Source organism: Rattus norvegicus, chromosome 15 (assembly GCF_021556685.1).
Source record: "Rattus norvegicus strain SHRSP/BbbUtx chromosome 15, alternate assembly SHRSP_T2T, whole genome shotgun sequence".
NCBI lineage: Eukaryota > Metazoa > Chordata > Mammalia > Rodentia > Muridae > Rattus > Rattus norvegicus.
In genome coordinates this window covers 51,545,942-51,560,666 of record NC_141548.1, presented here as the reverse complement: position 1 = coordinate 51,560,666, position 14,725 = coordinate 51,545,942, and the positions used below count along the sequence as shown (strand labels likewise).

Genomic DNA, 14,725 nt, shown 5'->3' with positions numbered 1-14,725 from the left:
AGCTACATGGTGAGTTTAAGGCCAGTCTGAGCTCTTTAAGTAGTGAGATAAATCCTTTAAAAGGGAACGATGTCCTAAACTTCAAAACACTTCAGACCCAAGCTCTAGCCAGGTCCAGCTCTGTCACAGAGCCTTGAGATTCCCCTGAAAGGGCGTCTGATGCCAGGTATAGTAGCAAGTACTTACAGCTCCAGCATTCAGGAAGGGGGAGGGAGGCAGGCAGGCAGATCCACAAGTTCAGAATCATGAGTTCTAAGACATCCTGAGCCATTTGAGACACCCTGCCTTAAAGTATGGTGACCATGCCATGGTCAACAGAAAAAGGGAGGCATAGTAACTTGAACAAGCTACCTTACAAATTAAAAGTTTCTATTTTAAAATAGTATGAAAACATCATCCTTTAAGTACTTGAAATTTTAAAATATGAATTGACTTGTGGTAGATATTGCCGTTTCTGGAGAATAATCATCTGCCTTCTTTCACTTTCTGTCTTGTTTCTTGACCCACAGTATTTTTCTGACCTAAGAAACAGCATTGTCAATAGCCAACCACCAGAGAAACAGCAGGCCATGCACCTGTGTTTTGAAAATTTGATGGAAGGCATTGAACGGAATCTTCTGACGAAAAACAGAGACAGGTAGGTATCTGGGTCTTGCCAAGAAGTGCTATTATTTTTCAAACCATTGAAGCAAGCACAGTTCCCATAAACGTCTCTAATCACCATATGTGACTTACTTAAAGCTGTGCTGTCTAGTAGAGAGGCAAGCAACATGTGTAGTTTAGATTTCTCCATGACAAATTTTAGTGGTAGCCCCAAACAATGTCTTAAAATTGAGAATGTAAACTTTATTATTTATTATTGAGAATATGACCTAAATCTTTAGAAGCATTTTTTTTTTTTTTTTTTTTTTTTTTTTTTTTGGTTCTTTTTTTCGGAGCTGGGGACCGAACCCAGGGCCTTGCGCTTCCTAGGTAAGCGCTCTACCACTGAGCTAAATCCCCAGCCCCTTTAGAAGCATTTCTATATTACACCTAATGGCATACCTAAACTGAGATGCTAAGTTTTTGTCAGAAACACCTAATCTGAATTATATTTCATAAACAGAGTTGGTACAAGATTCTGTACCTGGTCATGCCAGATATCAAAGTTTTCTTAGAACTAAATTAACTATCTGGTTTATCTTAATTATATAATTTTAATGAAAGTGTTTTAATATAAAAGTAATTCGAGGGGTTGGGGATTTAGCTCAGTGGTAGAGCGCTTGCCTAGGAAGCGTAAGGCCCTGGGTTCGGTCCCCAGCTGGGGGGGGGGGGGGGGTAATTAGAATGTGAATAGAGAACTGAATTTAAATATTACTTGATTCAGCTCTCACTCTCACTGGCCATAGACCAGTGCTCCCTAGCCATTTATGGTTAGCAGCTTCCCTATTGGACAATACAGCTCAATGTCCTTAGTCTTTTATGTCTGAGAACTGTACCAATCTCCTGTCATTTCTGCCTAAGGTTAATTCCCATCTCTTGTCAAGTAGTTAATATGTCTGTGTTGCTGCCACAAGCCCAAGGTAGCCCTCCCAGGTTCAAGTTTGACCATATCTGATTGCTATGAAGTTTCCAGGAAGAAGTAGAGGTGTAAATAAGGCCCCCTTTCCCTAATAGTCTTGAGACTAAGGTTAGCTGATAAGGCACAATTTGCTGTCTTCTGCTTCTCAGTAACTATTTCTGTGCTTAGGAAGAGACATTTCCTTTCTACCTCTTTCTCCATCCCACATGCATCCTTTCTGCAGGTTCACCCAGAACTTGTCAGCATTCCGTCGGGAAGTCAATGACTCAATGAAGAATTCCACTTACGGAGTGAATAGCAATGACATGATGAGCTGACAACTCTTGGACTCTACCTTGCAGAGCAGCGTCCCTTCGGTCTGGTTCAGAGGGTGAACAGTTGCAAGGGAGAGAGCCTGGCTGATCCCGGCTCCTTCCTCCAGGGGTATGGGGAAAATGGCAAAGGTCAGCTAGCTATTTCCCCAGGAAGTACGGGGTGTGTGTGCACTCACTGAAGGGCAGGGCGCTGCTGGTTCCTGGGGGACTGGGTGGGAAGGGTGGTGGGAGGAGACAGAGGCACAAGCATCTGAGGCTCCAGCCCACTCCTGGGGTCACCCATGCAGGGAGAACCCAGTGTCCTGCCACAACCTGCCTTGTATAAACATGTACATTTTTTCATAACATTTTGAACAAGGTTTATATTGACTCAAGTTTAAAAACAAAATGTGTGATTGAAAAATTTTTACAGAGTCTAGTGCACCAATGCTGATGTGAGGGGTTATGTATGGAGAATGAAGAAAATGTGTATTGTGGTGGCCTGAAGCTTTATTGGACAAGGATGTGTGAAAGTGCAGAGATATATTTAGTGACACAGTGTAGAGAGGCAAAAAAGGAAAAACTCCAAATGTATATTTTTTCTTAATGTCCTTTCCCCACCAAACCCCCAATGATGCGTTCCTGATGCTGTATTAACCCTTGTTATTAGGAACTCTGAGCCTTGCGGGAGCACCATCCTCTCCATCATGGATGCTGCCCTGGGTCCCCCAGCCTCCTGCAGTGACAAATAACTCCAGCTAGAAGTTTCTGGTGTTTTATCTCCATCCTTTCTCCATCTTACGTACCCTCATCCTCAGAAAGATGCCTCTTGCTGTTAAAAGTTGGGTTTGTGTTTTAGGATTCTTGGTCTCTGTAGGGAGACGATGGAGAATTGAGCCATTTGCTCTCTTGTTGAGCAATTGCATGAGTCCACCAGAGGCCTAATATGTGTGGCCATAACTTTTGTCTTCCCCAGCCCTTGAGGCAGTGTGTGTGGATGTGTGTGTGGATATTTATGTATGTACCCTGCACTCATGAATGTATGAACTGGAGGAAGTTACTACAGGGGAGGGGTTCTTAATAACAAGGTCTACCTAGCATGAAGTATTTAACATTCTCCCTTGAAAAATATACATTTTTATAAAATAAAAACCATAATAAATGTTTTGAATATTAAAAAAGAAAAGTGAGCCTACAGAGGAACATTGGATGGAGAAAGCTCTTTGCCTTGTACTTTCCCACAGCTGCTGCTAGCTGTACACATCTCTAGTTCAGCTCTTACCCACGGGACTTTATCAATTAGGTTTCATTTTTATTTTCCTCAATCCTCACAAACAAGCTTATTAATTTTCCTTCTCCTCTGGCGACTGTGTGGTGAATCTTTTCTTGCGTGATCAGGTTGCGGATAGACTTGTAAGGGTGTTTGCTGCATACAGTGTAAGCATTGTGACCGCCAATAAACTTCAATGGTTTCTACTGACCTGGTTTCAGCAGTCAAGTGTAGTATGTTCAGGGATGTGTCTCACTGTAAACACATGGAGATATTTAAACACAATTTTTTTTTTAAGCCAGTAGGTACAGAGGTCCCTCTGCCTTGTAAAATTAACTCAGACTATGTCTGACTCAACTCTTTTTTGGTTCTTTTTTTCGGAGCTGGGGACCGAACCCAGGGCCTTGCGCTTCCTAGGCAAGCGCTCTACCACTGAGCTAAATCCCCAACCCCCTGACTCAACTCTTATGACTGGTTCTGCAGACATACTTCAAGCATAATGTTCTCCAGAGTTGTCAAAATGAAGACACTCTACCTCTTTCCAGGTCATAAATGAACGACCTACCTATGAGCCGTGGCTGAGGAAAGCCCCATTGTGTTAGTCCTAGCATCTGCCTCTCTGATGGGAGCTGGGCTACATTTATTAGGCCTTGACAAGGTCAGGGGCAGATGTTTCCCCTGAATGAACAGAATGAACAGGCCAGATTAAGTGAATAATGAAGACTGGTTTCTGTGATTTACGGCCTGTACTGCACAGTGCTTTCATTATGAGGGGTCTCCATGGCCAAGACCATTGACAAACATGAGCATATAGGGCAGTTGTGGGTAGGGTATCTTACCTGCAAGGGCCCAAGAGCCAATCCTGAATACCTTCCTAGAAAAACCATCTTGGCACATGCTCAAGAGAACCTGGGATACTAATTCTAAAGTAAATAAGACAAAAGGGCTGGGAACCTTTCTCACAAATACTAGAAAATTTTTGAGGTAATAGTTGGTCAGCAGGATCCCAGCGTTCTTCCTTCTCTCCTACAGAGTAATTCCAGAGGCAAGAAACTCACTAGGGATGATGGTGCAGTCACAGCAAAGTGCTAACAGTTGAGATCTAACATAGCCCCAAGCCGTGTAAAATTCAGCTGACAAAAGTTTTTGCCCTGACATAGTACTACATGTCTTTAGCCCCATCAGTTGGGAGGCAAAGACAGGCAAATTGAAGTTTGAGATCAGGCAGGACTACAAAGAGATCATGTCTCCCAAAGCAGGGGTGGGGAGGGGGTGCTAGAATTTGGGAAATGAAAACAGAATTAATTCTAGATATACCTTGGCTACACAGCCAAACACATGCACACACATTACTAATTTCATAAAGTTTAACCTAATATGAAGTCAATTATCTTTTTCTTTTACTTTTTTATTTTTGTATTAATGTTTTTCTTTTTTTTTTTTTACAGCCATTATCCCCCTCCCATTCTGCCCTCCACAGTTCCTCATCCCATTCATCCTCACCAACTCCCCAAATTCCCCAACCCCATCTCCAAGAGGGTGTCCCCACACCCTGCCAGGCCTCCCCATTTCCTGAGGCCTCAAGGTTAGGTGTGTTTTCTCTCATTGAGGCCAGACCAGGCAGTCCTCTGCTGTATATCTGTCAGGGACCTTGGACTAGCTAGTATATGCTGCCTGGTTGGTAGCTCAGTGTCAGAGATCTCAGGTGTCAGGGTTTGTTGAGACTATGGGGTCTTCAGATCATTGGATGTAAGTATAGGCTTCTAGCTGAGTCAGCTGCTGGTAAAACCTCTTGGAGGGCAGCCATGCTAGACCCCTATCATGCATGTCCTTTTGGGACTGAGATACCTCACTTAGGATAATTTTTTTAAACATTTATTTATTTATTATGTATGCATCATATAGCTTTCTGCCTGCATGTATGCAACTATAGGCCAGAAAAGGCACCAGACCTGGTTATAGGTGGTTGTGAGCCACCATGTGGTTGCTGGGAATTGAACTCAGGACCTCTGGAAGAGCAGTCAGTGCTCTTAACCTCTGAGCCATCTCTCCAGCCCCAATATTTTTTTTAAAGGTTTATTTTATGTATATGAGTTCTGTAGCTGTCTTCAGACACACCTGAAGAGGGCATCAGATCCCATTACAGATGGTTGTGAGCCACCATTGTGGTTGCTGGGAATTGAACTCAGGACCTCTGGAAGAGTGGTCAATGAGCCATCTCTCCAGCCCAGGATAATATTTTGTAATTCCATCCATTTAGCCTGCAAACCTCATGATGTTCTCGTGCCCTTGTGGCATGATGGGGCATCTTTTGGGTGTATGCCCAGGAGTGGTATAGCTAGGTCTTCAGGTAGATCTATTTCCAGTTTTCTGAGGAACCTCCAGATTGATTTCCAGAGTGGTTGCACCAATTTGCAATCCCACCAGCAATAGAAGTGTTCCTCTCTCCACATCCATGCCAACATATGCTGTCACATGAGTTTTTTATCTTAGCCATTCTGATTGGTATAAGGTGAAATCTTAGGGTCATTTTGATTTGCATTTTCCTGATCACTAAGGACTTTGAACATTTCTTTAGATGCTTCTCAGCCGTTTGAGATTCCTCTGTTGTGAATTTTTGGGTTAGTTTTATAACACATTTTTTGATTGAATTGTTTTGGGGGTTTTTGTTGTTGTTGTTTGGGTTTTTTTTGGGGGGGGGTTCTTTTGTTTTTGAGGTTAGCTTCTTGGGTTCTTTATATATTTTGGATATTAGCCCTCTATCAGATGTGGGGTTAGTTAAGACTTTTTTTCCCAATCTGTAGGTTGCCAGAAATCCAATCATCTTTAATTTCCTATTCCTCAGATATCGTGGAAAAGTATATATTGTTCTATGCTGTTCCTGGGCACTGAGTATCTAATCTACACAGTGATTCTTGGCATAAGCTACAATGAACCCTACATTCTCTTACTGGTGATTATTAAATTTTATTGTGTACATATGTATGTATTAGCTTAACCCAAATAAAGGTAATATTTTCCTACTAAAGTGCAAACCAAAAATGGGATTTTACTCAATCAAAATGTTAGGTTTTTATATTGTTTTTGTTTTTATTTTGCTGGTTTTTCAAGACAAGGCTTCTCTATGTGACGGCTCTGACTGTCCTGGAACTATATATATAGACCAGGCTGGCCTCAAACTCAAGAGATCTGCCTACCTCTGCCTCTCATGTGCTGGGACTAAAGGTGTGCACCACCACCTCCTGGCTAAATTTTGTTTTTTGATATGTGTCCTTACATAGGCCAGGTTAAACCAAAGTTAATGTAACCAAGTCTAACCTTGAATTTTGGCTATCCTGCCTCTCCTAAGTACTAGTATTGTAGACATATGCCATCATGCCTGGCTAGGCTTTGAAATTTTAAGAAGTAATGACTTGAGGCAGGTACCTCAATTTTCTAATGGAGATGTTCAATCTACCAGTGACGTTAGGGTTTCTATTCCTTCACAAACATTGTGACCAAGAAGCAAGTTGGGGAGGAAAAGGTTTATTCAGCTTACACATTCACATTGCTGTTCATCACCAAAGGAAGTCAGGACTGGAACTCACACAGGGCAGGAAGCAGGAGCTGATGCAGAGGCCATGGAGGGATGTCACTCACTGGCTTGCTTCTCCTGGCTCGCTCAGCTTGCTCTCCTAGAGAACCCAAGACTATTAGCCCAGGGATGGCACCACCCACAATGGGCTGTGTCCTCCCCCCTTGATATCTAAGTGAGAAAATGCCTTACAGCTGGATCTCATGGAGGCATTTCCTCACCAGAGGCTCCTTTCTTTGTGATAATTTCAGCTTATGTCAAGTTGACACACAAAACCAGCCAATACAACCAGGATGTATTCTCTTTCTCCAGAACATAGGCTTACTCTAGTACTCCTGAAGAGTAGTGTTCCAATAACCTGTGATGAATTTCTTCTAAGCACATGGGCTATTATAGCCATGGTCCTACAACATGAGTTAACCTAGATAACCAAAACATCACCCTAACCAGTTCTGTCCAAACCAGAACTGACAAAATCTACAAATCTATGTGGTATCTACTAGTCTGTCAGACAGCAAAGCAAAAATGTTGAGGAAGGACAGCTGGGTTAACCTGTACCTTACTACACTTCGGAAAACAAATTTGAAGGAACTGAAATTGTATCCCCAACTACAGTGAAACTTCTATTATCTAGATGAAGGATCCTGTCTAAGGGGGTCTTCCTTTCAGCTGTCTTCTAAGTTGATGACACTTGAATATTTTCCAAACTTTAAATGCTGGCTAATCTGCCACTTTGGTATACTTGGGAAACACTTTCCATTGAAGGAAGCTGCCCCAGACAGTGGGCCTGAGGCCATCAGAGTGAAGGGTAGAATCAAGTTTGAAAATGACTTTCCTTTCTTAGCCTTTCATGGTTCTTTGTACCCTTGTCAACTTCATTCATGACACTTGGCATCTGGGTCAGGGCCTTTATGATTATCAGCTACAGAAAAGGAACCCACAGAGTCAAAACACTTAGTTAAACTCTTCTGCACAGAACCCATTAATAGTAAACAGTGACCTTAAGAGTGAACAGGACAGGTTGCAGCCAGTGGAAGAGCTCGTTGAGCATGTACAAGCCCTGATTTTTTTTTTTTTTTTTTTTTTTTTGGTTCTTTTTTTCGGAGCTGGGGACCGAACCCAGGGCCTTGCGCTTCCTAGGTAAGCGCTCTACCACTGAGCTAAATCCCCAGCCCCACAAGCCCTGATTTTAATCCTCAGCAGTCCATTTCCCCAAGACCAGTAAACAGTAAAATAAAATACACCACATTTATACTTTGTGTGTGCATGTGTTGTTTTTGGAGTCAGGGCTTCTCTCTGTAGACTTGGCTGTCCTGGAGCTCACTCTGTAGATTAGACTGACCTCAAACTCAGAGATCCTCCTGCCTCCACCTCCCAGAGTGCTGGGATTAAAGGCATGAGCAACCACTGTTTAGTGCATTTATACTTTTAGTTGAAGACTTCATAAAAGCATACAGCACACAAAACACTTAATGGCCAAACCCATCTCATCATTGGTTGCAAAGGAGTGCAGCCTGAGCAGAAGGGAGTAACCGAATTCCTGAACCACAAGTTATGACAGTCACAAGCATCTGGACCAGGGTCTGGAGGACAAGCCCACAGGATAAAAAAGGCAAAGTTGGATGCAGTGGCTCAGGCCTGTAATAACAGTGCTCACTCAGAAGGCTGGCGGAGAAACGCCACAAGTGCCAGATCAGCTTCGGCTCACACTGAAATCCAGTCTTGAGACAAAAGGAGGGAAGATGATGATGGTGGAGCAAAGCCAAGAGCACTTGCTCTTGGAGAAGATCCGAATTAGCTCCCAGCACCTACATCAGGCAGTTCACAGCTGCCTGTGACTAATAACATGAAATCCAACAACCTCTCTGGCCCTGCATTCAAGTGCACATTTATACATAATTTTTGTAGAGAAATTTTTTGAATGGATAATTGCACATGGTAGTGCACACCTGTAATCCCAGAAGGAAGCAAAATAATCAAGGCTAGATAATATAACTGCCCTCTTCCCAACAACCCCACCCCCACCCCAAGGCTCAGAAGAGCCACTTACACAATCTAATACGGATTTCCCACAACTAGTAAAAAGTGGAGAATATAGCCCAATGTCAGAAAATGCAAGCCTCTCTCCTGCTCTCAAGAGTAGTTGGTAACAAAACATCCAAGAGTGGAAATGAAAACAGTACAGCCAGCCATTTCTTCAACTGGTTAATACCTCTTAAATCCAGCCTGGGGCACGTGTCACAAAGAATATCGCGTAACCCTTCCACTCAGCTTCAATAGTCTCTTCCACGTCCCTTTTTACATCTGTAAAGCCTGTTTTTGTCAGTGTATGAACTATACTCTGCTTTATCCGTAGACCCAAATCTTCCCTCCCTGCTGTTCCCACATCTAGTTTTAGGACCTGCTCGTTTGTTGGAGGTGATCCTAATCTTGTCCCTTATCTATCCCAGCAACCAAAATCTGCTCCTTCCAAGTCTGCACCAAAGAATCAGGTCACGTCCTGATGGATGTGACTTACAGCCGCAGATGCGCTTGCAGAAGATAAGCACAGGGTGAAAAGAGGTACTAAAGTGAGTGAAGTTCCTGCAGAAATCGCAGCCCGACCCTCCACAGCTGACACCAAGCGCAGCGGCTGAAATCTAAGCCTATGTTCTGCACGGCCCCGGAAGTGATCCCGTGCGTTCCTTGCGTCAGAAGGAGCGGCGGATGCCTAGGTTGCATCTGGGCTGCCCAGACCGGATCCCGCCCTTGTTCCACGCACGCGCAGTAAGGACTCATGCGCTGGGTGATTTCCGGCTGTAACTGAGGTGCTGACCTACTCCAGGTATTATCTCCTCTTGGCCCAGCGCTTGCAGAAATCTGAGTTTATTTGCATCGCGTCCCCACACCGAAATCCACAGCGGCTGTGGTAGAGTCTCTGTCCCAAAGCTGAAGTGCTGAACCCGTGGAGAACGTCTCAGACGCTAAGGAGAGCTCTGCAGTGGACAGCTTCCAGGGAAGCCCTGACCAGACCAAGAAGTCATGACAAAAAAGGCGTGAAACACCTTGTGAGGAATAACAGAAATAATATGACTAGAGGGCAAGTGCAGCCTTCTTTGTGTCAGAGTAAAGAACGGGCTTTCAAGAGGTTGGGCTTTGATCCTAAAACCCAGTTTCTAAACCTCCAAAGGCTCCTTAGCAGCCTGGTGAGCAGTCCTTGCTTTCCTTGCTTAACCCACCGGCCTAACGGATGAAACGTGTGTGAACCGAGGCTAGGTCTGTGAGACAGAAGTTGAGGAATGTTGAGAGGTGGACCCAAAACAATTTTGTGATCAGCTAAATTCTAATGATTCTATGATTCCCTAGCTCCAGAATTGTACCTGACTGGGAAAGAGAAAGCATTGGGCAAGACTAGGGTTTGGGTTGTAGACAGTACACTGGGTGAATCTGAGAGAAGACCCTACCCCTGGAGATGTCACAAACATTTCTGCAAAATGAATGCCAATCATACAGAAACTCAGAAAATGAAGTCATCGTTTCAAATAAAAAACCAAAGACATTAAGGAATAAAATAAAGTTTAGTGGGCTGGAGAGATGACTCCACAGTTAAAAGCACTGGCTGCTCTTGTAGAGGACCCATGTTCCATCTCCAACTCCCACATGTTGGCTCACAATGATCTGTCACTCCAGTTCCAGGGAATTCAACACCCTCTTCTGGCCTCCTTGAGCCAGAGGCACATACATAAATTTTTTAATTTAAAGCTTCTAGACTATTCTCATTAATTTAGATGCATTCTTACCAAAATGTATGTCAGAATCAGTATATAAAAAGGATATAACATAATTAAGTGGCTGAGTCTAGATGCAATGTTGATTTAATCTTCAAAAGAATAAGGCTATAGTGATGTTCAGCAGTTAAGAACACTGGCTGGTCTTCCAGAGAGCCCCTGGTTCAATTCCCAGTACCCACATGGTGGCACACAACTGTCTGTAATTCCAATTCCAGGGGATCTAACTACCTCTTCTGACCTCTGTGGTCACTAGACACTCAAGTACTCAGACATACCATGCAGACAAAACACCTATACACATAATTTTCTTAAATACCTTTCTATAAAAAGCATAACTTTTTATGCGTAACACCACATGAACTAAGGAAAAATTAGAGATCATCTCAGTAGATATAGAAAATATATAATGAAAATTTAAGCACATTAAATTTCAAACCAAAAAAAAAAACTGATATTATGCTAGAGATGTAGTTCTGTTGGCAGAGGACTTACCTAGCAGGCAGGAAGCTATGGGTTCAGTCCCTAACACAACATCAAGCCCAGAAAATTAGAAAGTCCAATTACATTCTCAGTTACATAGTAAATTCAAGGCCAGTTTGGGGTTTGGGTGTTGTTGTTACGTTTTGGATTTTGGTGGGTTTTTTTTTTTTTTTTTGGTTGTTTGGTTCTGGTTTTTCAAGACAGGGTTTCTCTGCATAGTGCTGGCTGTCCTGGAAATTGTCCTGCAGACCAGGCTGCTGGCCTCAAACTCACTGAGATCTGCCTGTTTGTGTATCCCAAATATTGGAATTAAAGGCACGCACCATCAACAACAACTTGGAATATATGAGACTGTATCTCAAAAACAACTCAGCAAAACTTTTTGTGAGTGCTGGTATTAGAGAAAACAAGAGCTGGGGACATGGCTCACTGGTTGGGGGCACTTGGCTGTTCTTCCAGAGGTCCTGGGTTTGGGTTCCAGCAACCATATGGTAGCTCACAGCCATCTGTGATGAGATCTTATGCCTTCTTCTGGTGTGTCTGGAGACAACTGCATTACATATATAGTAAATGAATAGATTTTTTGAAAGAAAAAGGAAGAAAGAAAGAAAGAGAGAGAGAAAGAAAGGAAGGAAGGAAGGAAGGAAGAAAGAAGACAGAAAATAAACGCAGGGCCTATACTTTGTACTGAGCATAATCCCTACAACACACTTGAAGGTTAAAATGGACTCTCCTGTTTAAAGAGAGCAAAAGGCTATCTGCAATAGCACAGACCTGCTGTCCTAGCACTTGGAAGGAGGAGGCAGAAGGGCTCAACGTTCAAGGTCCATCTGGGTTCTATATGAGAAGACTGTCTCTGGCAGAAAAGAAAGGGAGAAGGGGAAGAGGCAGTGTGGCCAGGCTTGGTAGCACATGCCTTTAAACCCAGCACTCAGGGAGCAGAGGGAGCTGAATCTCTTTGAGTGCAAAGCCATCCTAATCTACATAGCTAATTCCAGGCCAACCAGAGCTACATAGTAAGATCCTCTTTCAAAAGGACAGTGGATGTTTTACCAAAATGTCCTAGCCAAATGAATGCAGCTCAAAAAGGAAAAGTACATGGATCTCAAAGGAAAGGGGGAGTCGTGTCTTTCTTCTCAGATACCATGACTTAGAGTACAAAAATAAGCCACTCGAACCACTGAGTTGAATTAAGCAAACCATAGAAGACAATATCTATTATTATCAGTATGTTAAAGTAAATCTTTCGAGTGTTTAATGTCCAGTGAGTTTGACTGTGGTACTTCATATAAATGTTCAGTGGTTTCCTCTTCACTCCTCTCTGCATGGCCCCTCCACATCAGCAACTAGTTCCCTTTCCTCCCAAGACAAACCAACCATAGCATACTCAACATGCCCAAAACCCTAGATTTGCCTGCATTTGTCCTATACCACTGGGGGTGGACGTGGGGGATAAAGGTTATTTGTATGTACTAAAACAATTAGATTAAAATTTAAAATATACACTGTTTTTATGTCATCCAAGAACATGAAATACACATGAGTAATTTTAGATCTGTGCTGAAATCTATAGGATAACACCAAGGAAATCTAGGCTGTAATCTGTTGATGATCCAAAAACACTGTGATGTTATCTTCATAGTGGGTGTTTTGGTGTTTTGCTGTTGTTATAGAGACTAAACATACATGCTAGGCAAGCACTTTACCATGAAATTAATCTCCAGCCTATTGATCTCTATATTCAATAAAATCCAAATTTTTCAAGTAAGTACTTCAAATTTTATTGGTATATAGTCTTTTTTAAAAAGATTTTTATTCATTATATATACACACACTGTAGGTGTCTACAGACTCACCAGAAGAGGGCATTGGATCCCATTACAGATGGTTATGTGAGCCACCATGTGGTTGCTGGGAATTGAACTCAGGACCTCTGGAAGAGCAGTCCGTGCTCGTAACCCCTGAGCCATGTCCCCCTGGGGGTATATTCATCGTACATAGAGATGGGTTGCATAAAGACAGTTTTTGAGTGGGTTCTCACTATGTAGCTCTGGATATCCTACACTTTTCCTATGTAGATCAGGCCGGCCTCAAATTCACAGATATCCACCTGCCTCTGCCTCTGAGTGCTCTGATTAAAAGTGTATCCCACTTCATCCAGCTCCATAAAAATATTTTCATTTATGTACTTTCTCCAGTGGAAATTTGAAAAGGAACCAGGTAGCAGTGGTACACACCTTTGATCCCAGCATTCATGAGACAGTGGCAGGTGGATCTCTGAGTTGGAGGCCAGCCTGGACTACAGAATGAGTTCCCAAACAGCCAGGGCTACACAGAGAAACCCTGTCTTGGGGTGGTGGTGGAATTCAAAGTCCTTTTTATAGAAACTAATGTATTGGTTGTATATGTGAAAATTTAAAAATCAAAAATAGCTACAAATCTTGTTTCTAAAATTTTTAGATTTTATTTATGAATGTTTTGCCTGTACATACATACATACATACATACATACATACGTACACACCATGTAACTTGCCTAGGAGGTTAGAAGAAGGCATTTCTCCTGGAAGTGAGGCTACAGACAGCTGAACTACCCTGTTAGTGTTGGGAACTGAATTCCTCTGCAAGATCAAAAAGTGCTTTTACCCAAAGATGAACCATTGTTCCAGCCACTACAGTCTTCTCTTTTGGTGCTCAGGATGGAACCTAGGGACTTTCACATAAAAGCCAAGTGCTCTACCACTAAACTACACCCTCAGCCTTAAAATATCTATTTAAAATCAAAAGGTCAGGGGTTGGGGATTTAGCTCAGTGGTAGAGCGCTTGCCTAGCAAGCGCAAGGCCCTGGGTTCGGTCCCCAGCTCCGAAAAAAAGAAAAAAAAAAAAAGAAAAAAGAAAAAAATCAAAAGGTCAGCTTGGGCATTCATGCTGCCTGGTGCCAAGATCTACTATCAAATCAGGGTGCCTCTAGCTTGAGAGCAGATATGCAGACCAATGGAACAGAAGCAGCCCAGAAAGAGACTGACCGATATAATCAATAGACAACCAAGACGCCAAGATCAGTGTAAGGGAAAGAACTGTCTTTTCCAGGGTTGGAGTCAGAGGGTATGCATTTGGGGAAAGCAGGAGGGGAGGGATGGGCAGTGAACATTTCCTACTACATAAATAAAAATGGGCTCAAAATACTGTAGTAGCATATGCCTGGAGTCCAGATACTCAGGACGCAGAGACAAATGTTCACAAGTTCAATGCCAGCCTTTGCAATATGTGACACTCTTGTGAAGTTCCTGACCCCTGTGGAAAGACCACAGACTCAATCTGGATTATAATTAGTTAAATGTATTGAAGCTGCTAGCAAGACAACAATATCTGAACCAGAAGAGATTGCTGGGGTGAGGAGAGGGTGAGGGAAGGATTTCAAAAGACAACAGCCACCAGACCTTGAATATCTGCACAAGCAAGCCAAGAGCTGTTCTGTCTGCCAAGATTAGGTACCCAAGGCAACTTCAAAATAGTCCTTGAATGTCTGCATAAGCAAGTTATAGAAGCCAAAAAAGCAGTCATAGCATAGCAAATCGATGGCACAGCTGTACATTTTAGTGTAAGGATGGCTATGTCTGGGTTACTGGGAAGTTATCTTCCAGGGACTGGAGTCAAAGGCAAATGGTTAGTGGGCATCAGGATTGATGTCTGGCATAAAAAGGTGCTTCTTTAGCAATCCCAGCACCATCCTAGAAAAGCAAACTTAAAATATATCACACACCTAAGAATCAAAGC

At 42.8% G+C, this 14,725-nt stretch overlaps 1 protein-coding gene and 2 long non-coding RNA genes across 9 annotated transcripts in view; 2 read left to right on the top strand and 1 right to left on the bottom strand.

The window, feature by feature from the left end:
- Positions 1-3,339, top strand: part of Xpo7 (exportin 7) — an 85,990-nt gene extending 82,651 nt beyond the window's left edge. For 6 of the 7 annotated variants that reach the window (XM_087586196.1, XM_087586198.1, XM_087586194.1 and 3 more), the window contains exons 27-28: positions 510-637; positions 1,785-3,334. In XM_087586196.1, the coding sequence (XP_087442322.1) occupies positions 510-637; positions 1,785-1,878 (222 nt within the window). In that variant the 3' untranslated portion in view covers positions 1,879-3,334. 7 annotated transcript variants of the gene reach the window in all.
- A 2,630-nt stretch (positions 3,340-5,969) lies between these two features.
- LOC148001029 (uncharacterized) lies at positions 5,970-10,232 on the top strand. The gene is made up of 2 exons (XR_015638912.1): positions 5,970-6,077; positions 9,149-10,232. It is a non-coding gene; the product is annotated as an uncharacterized LOC148001029 (long non-coding RNA).
- On the bottom strand, positions 6,634-9,339 carry LOC134482146 (uncharacterized). Its single transcript, XR_015638911.1, has 2 exons — positions 9,217-9,339; positions 6,634-6,798 (listed from the first exon to the last, which is right to left on the bottom strand). It is a non-coding gene; the product is annotated as an uncharacterized LOC134482146 (long non-coding RNA).
- Positions 10,233-14,725: the final 4,493 nt, after the last annotated feature.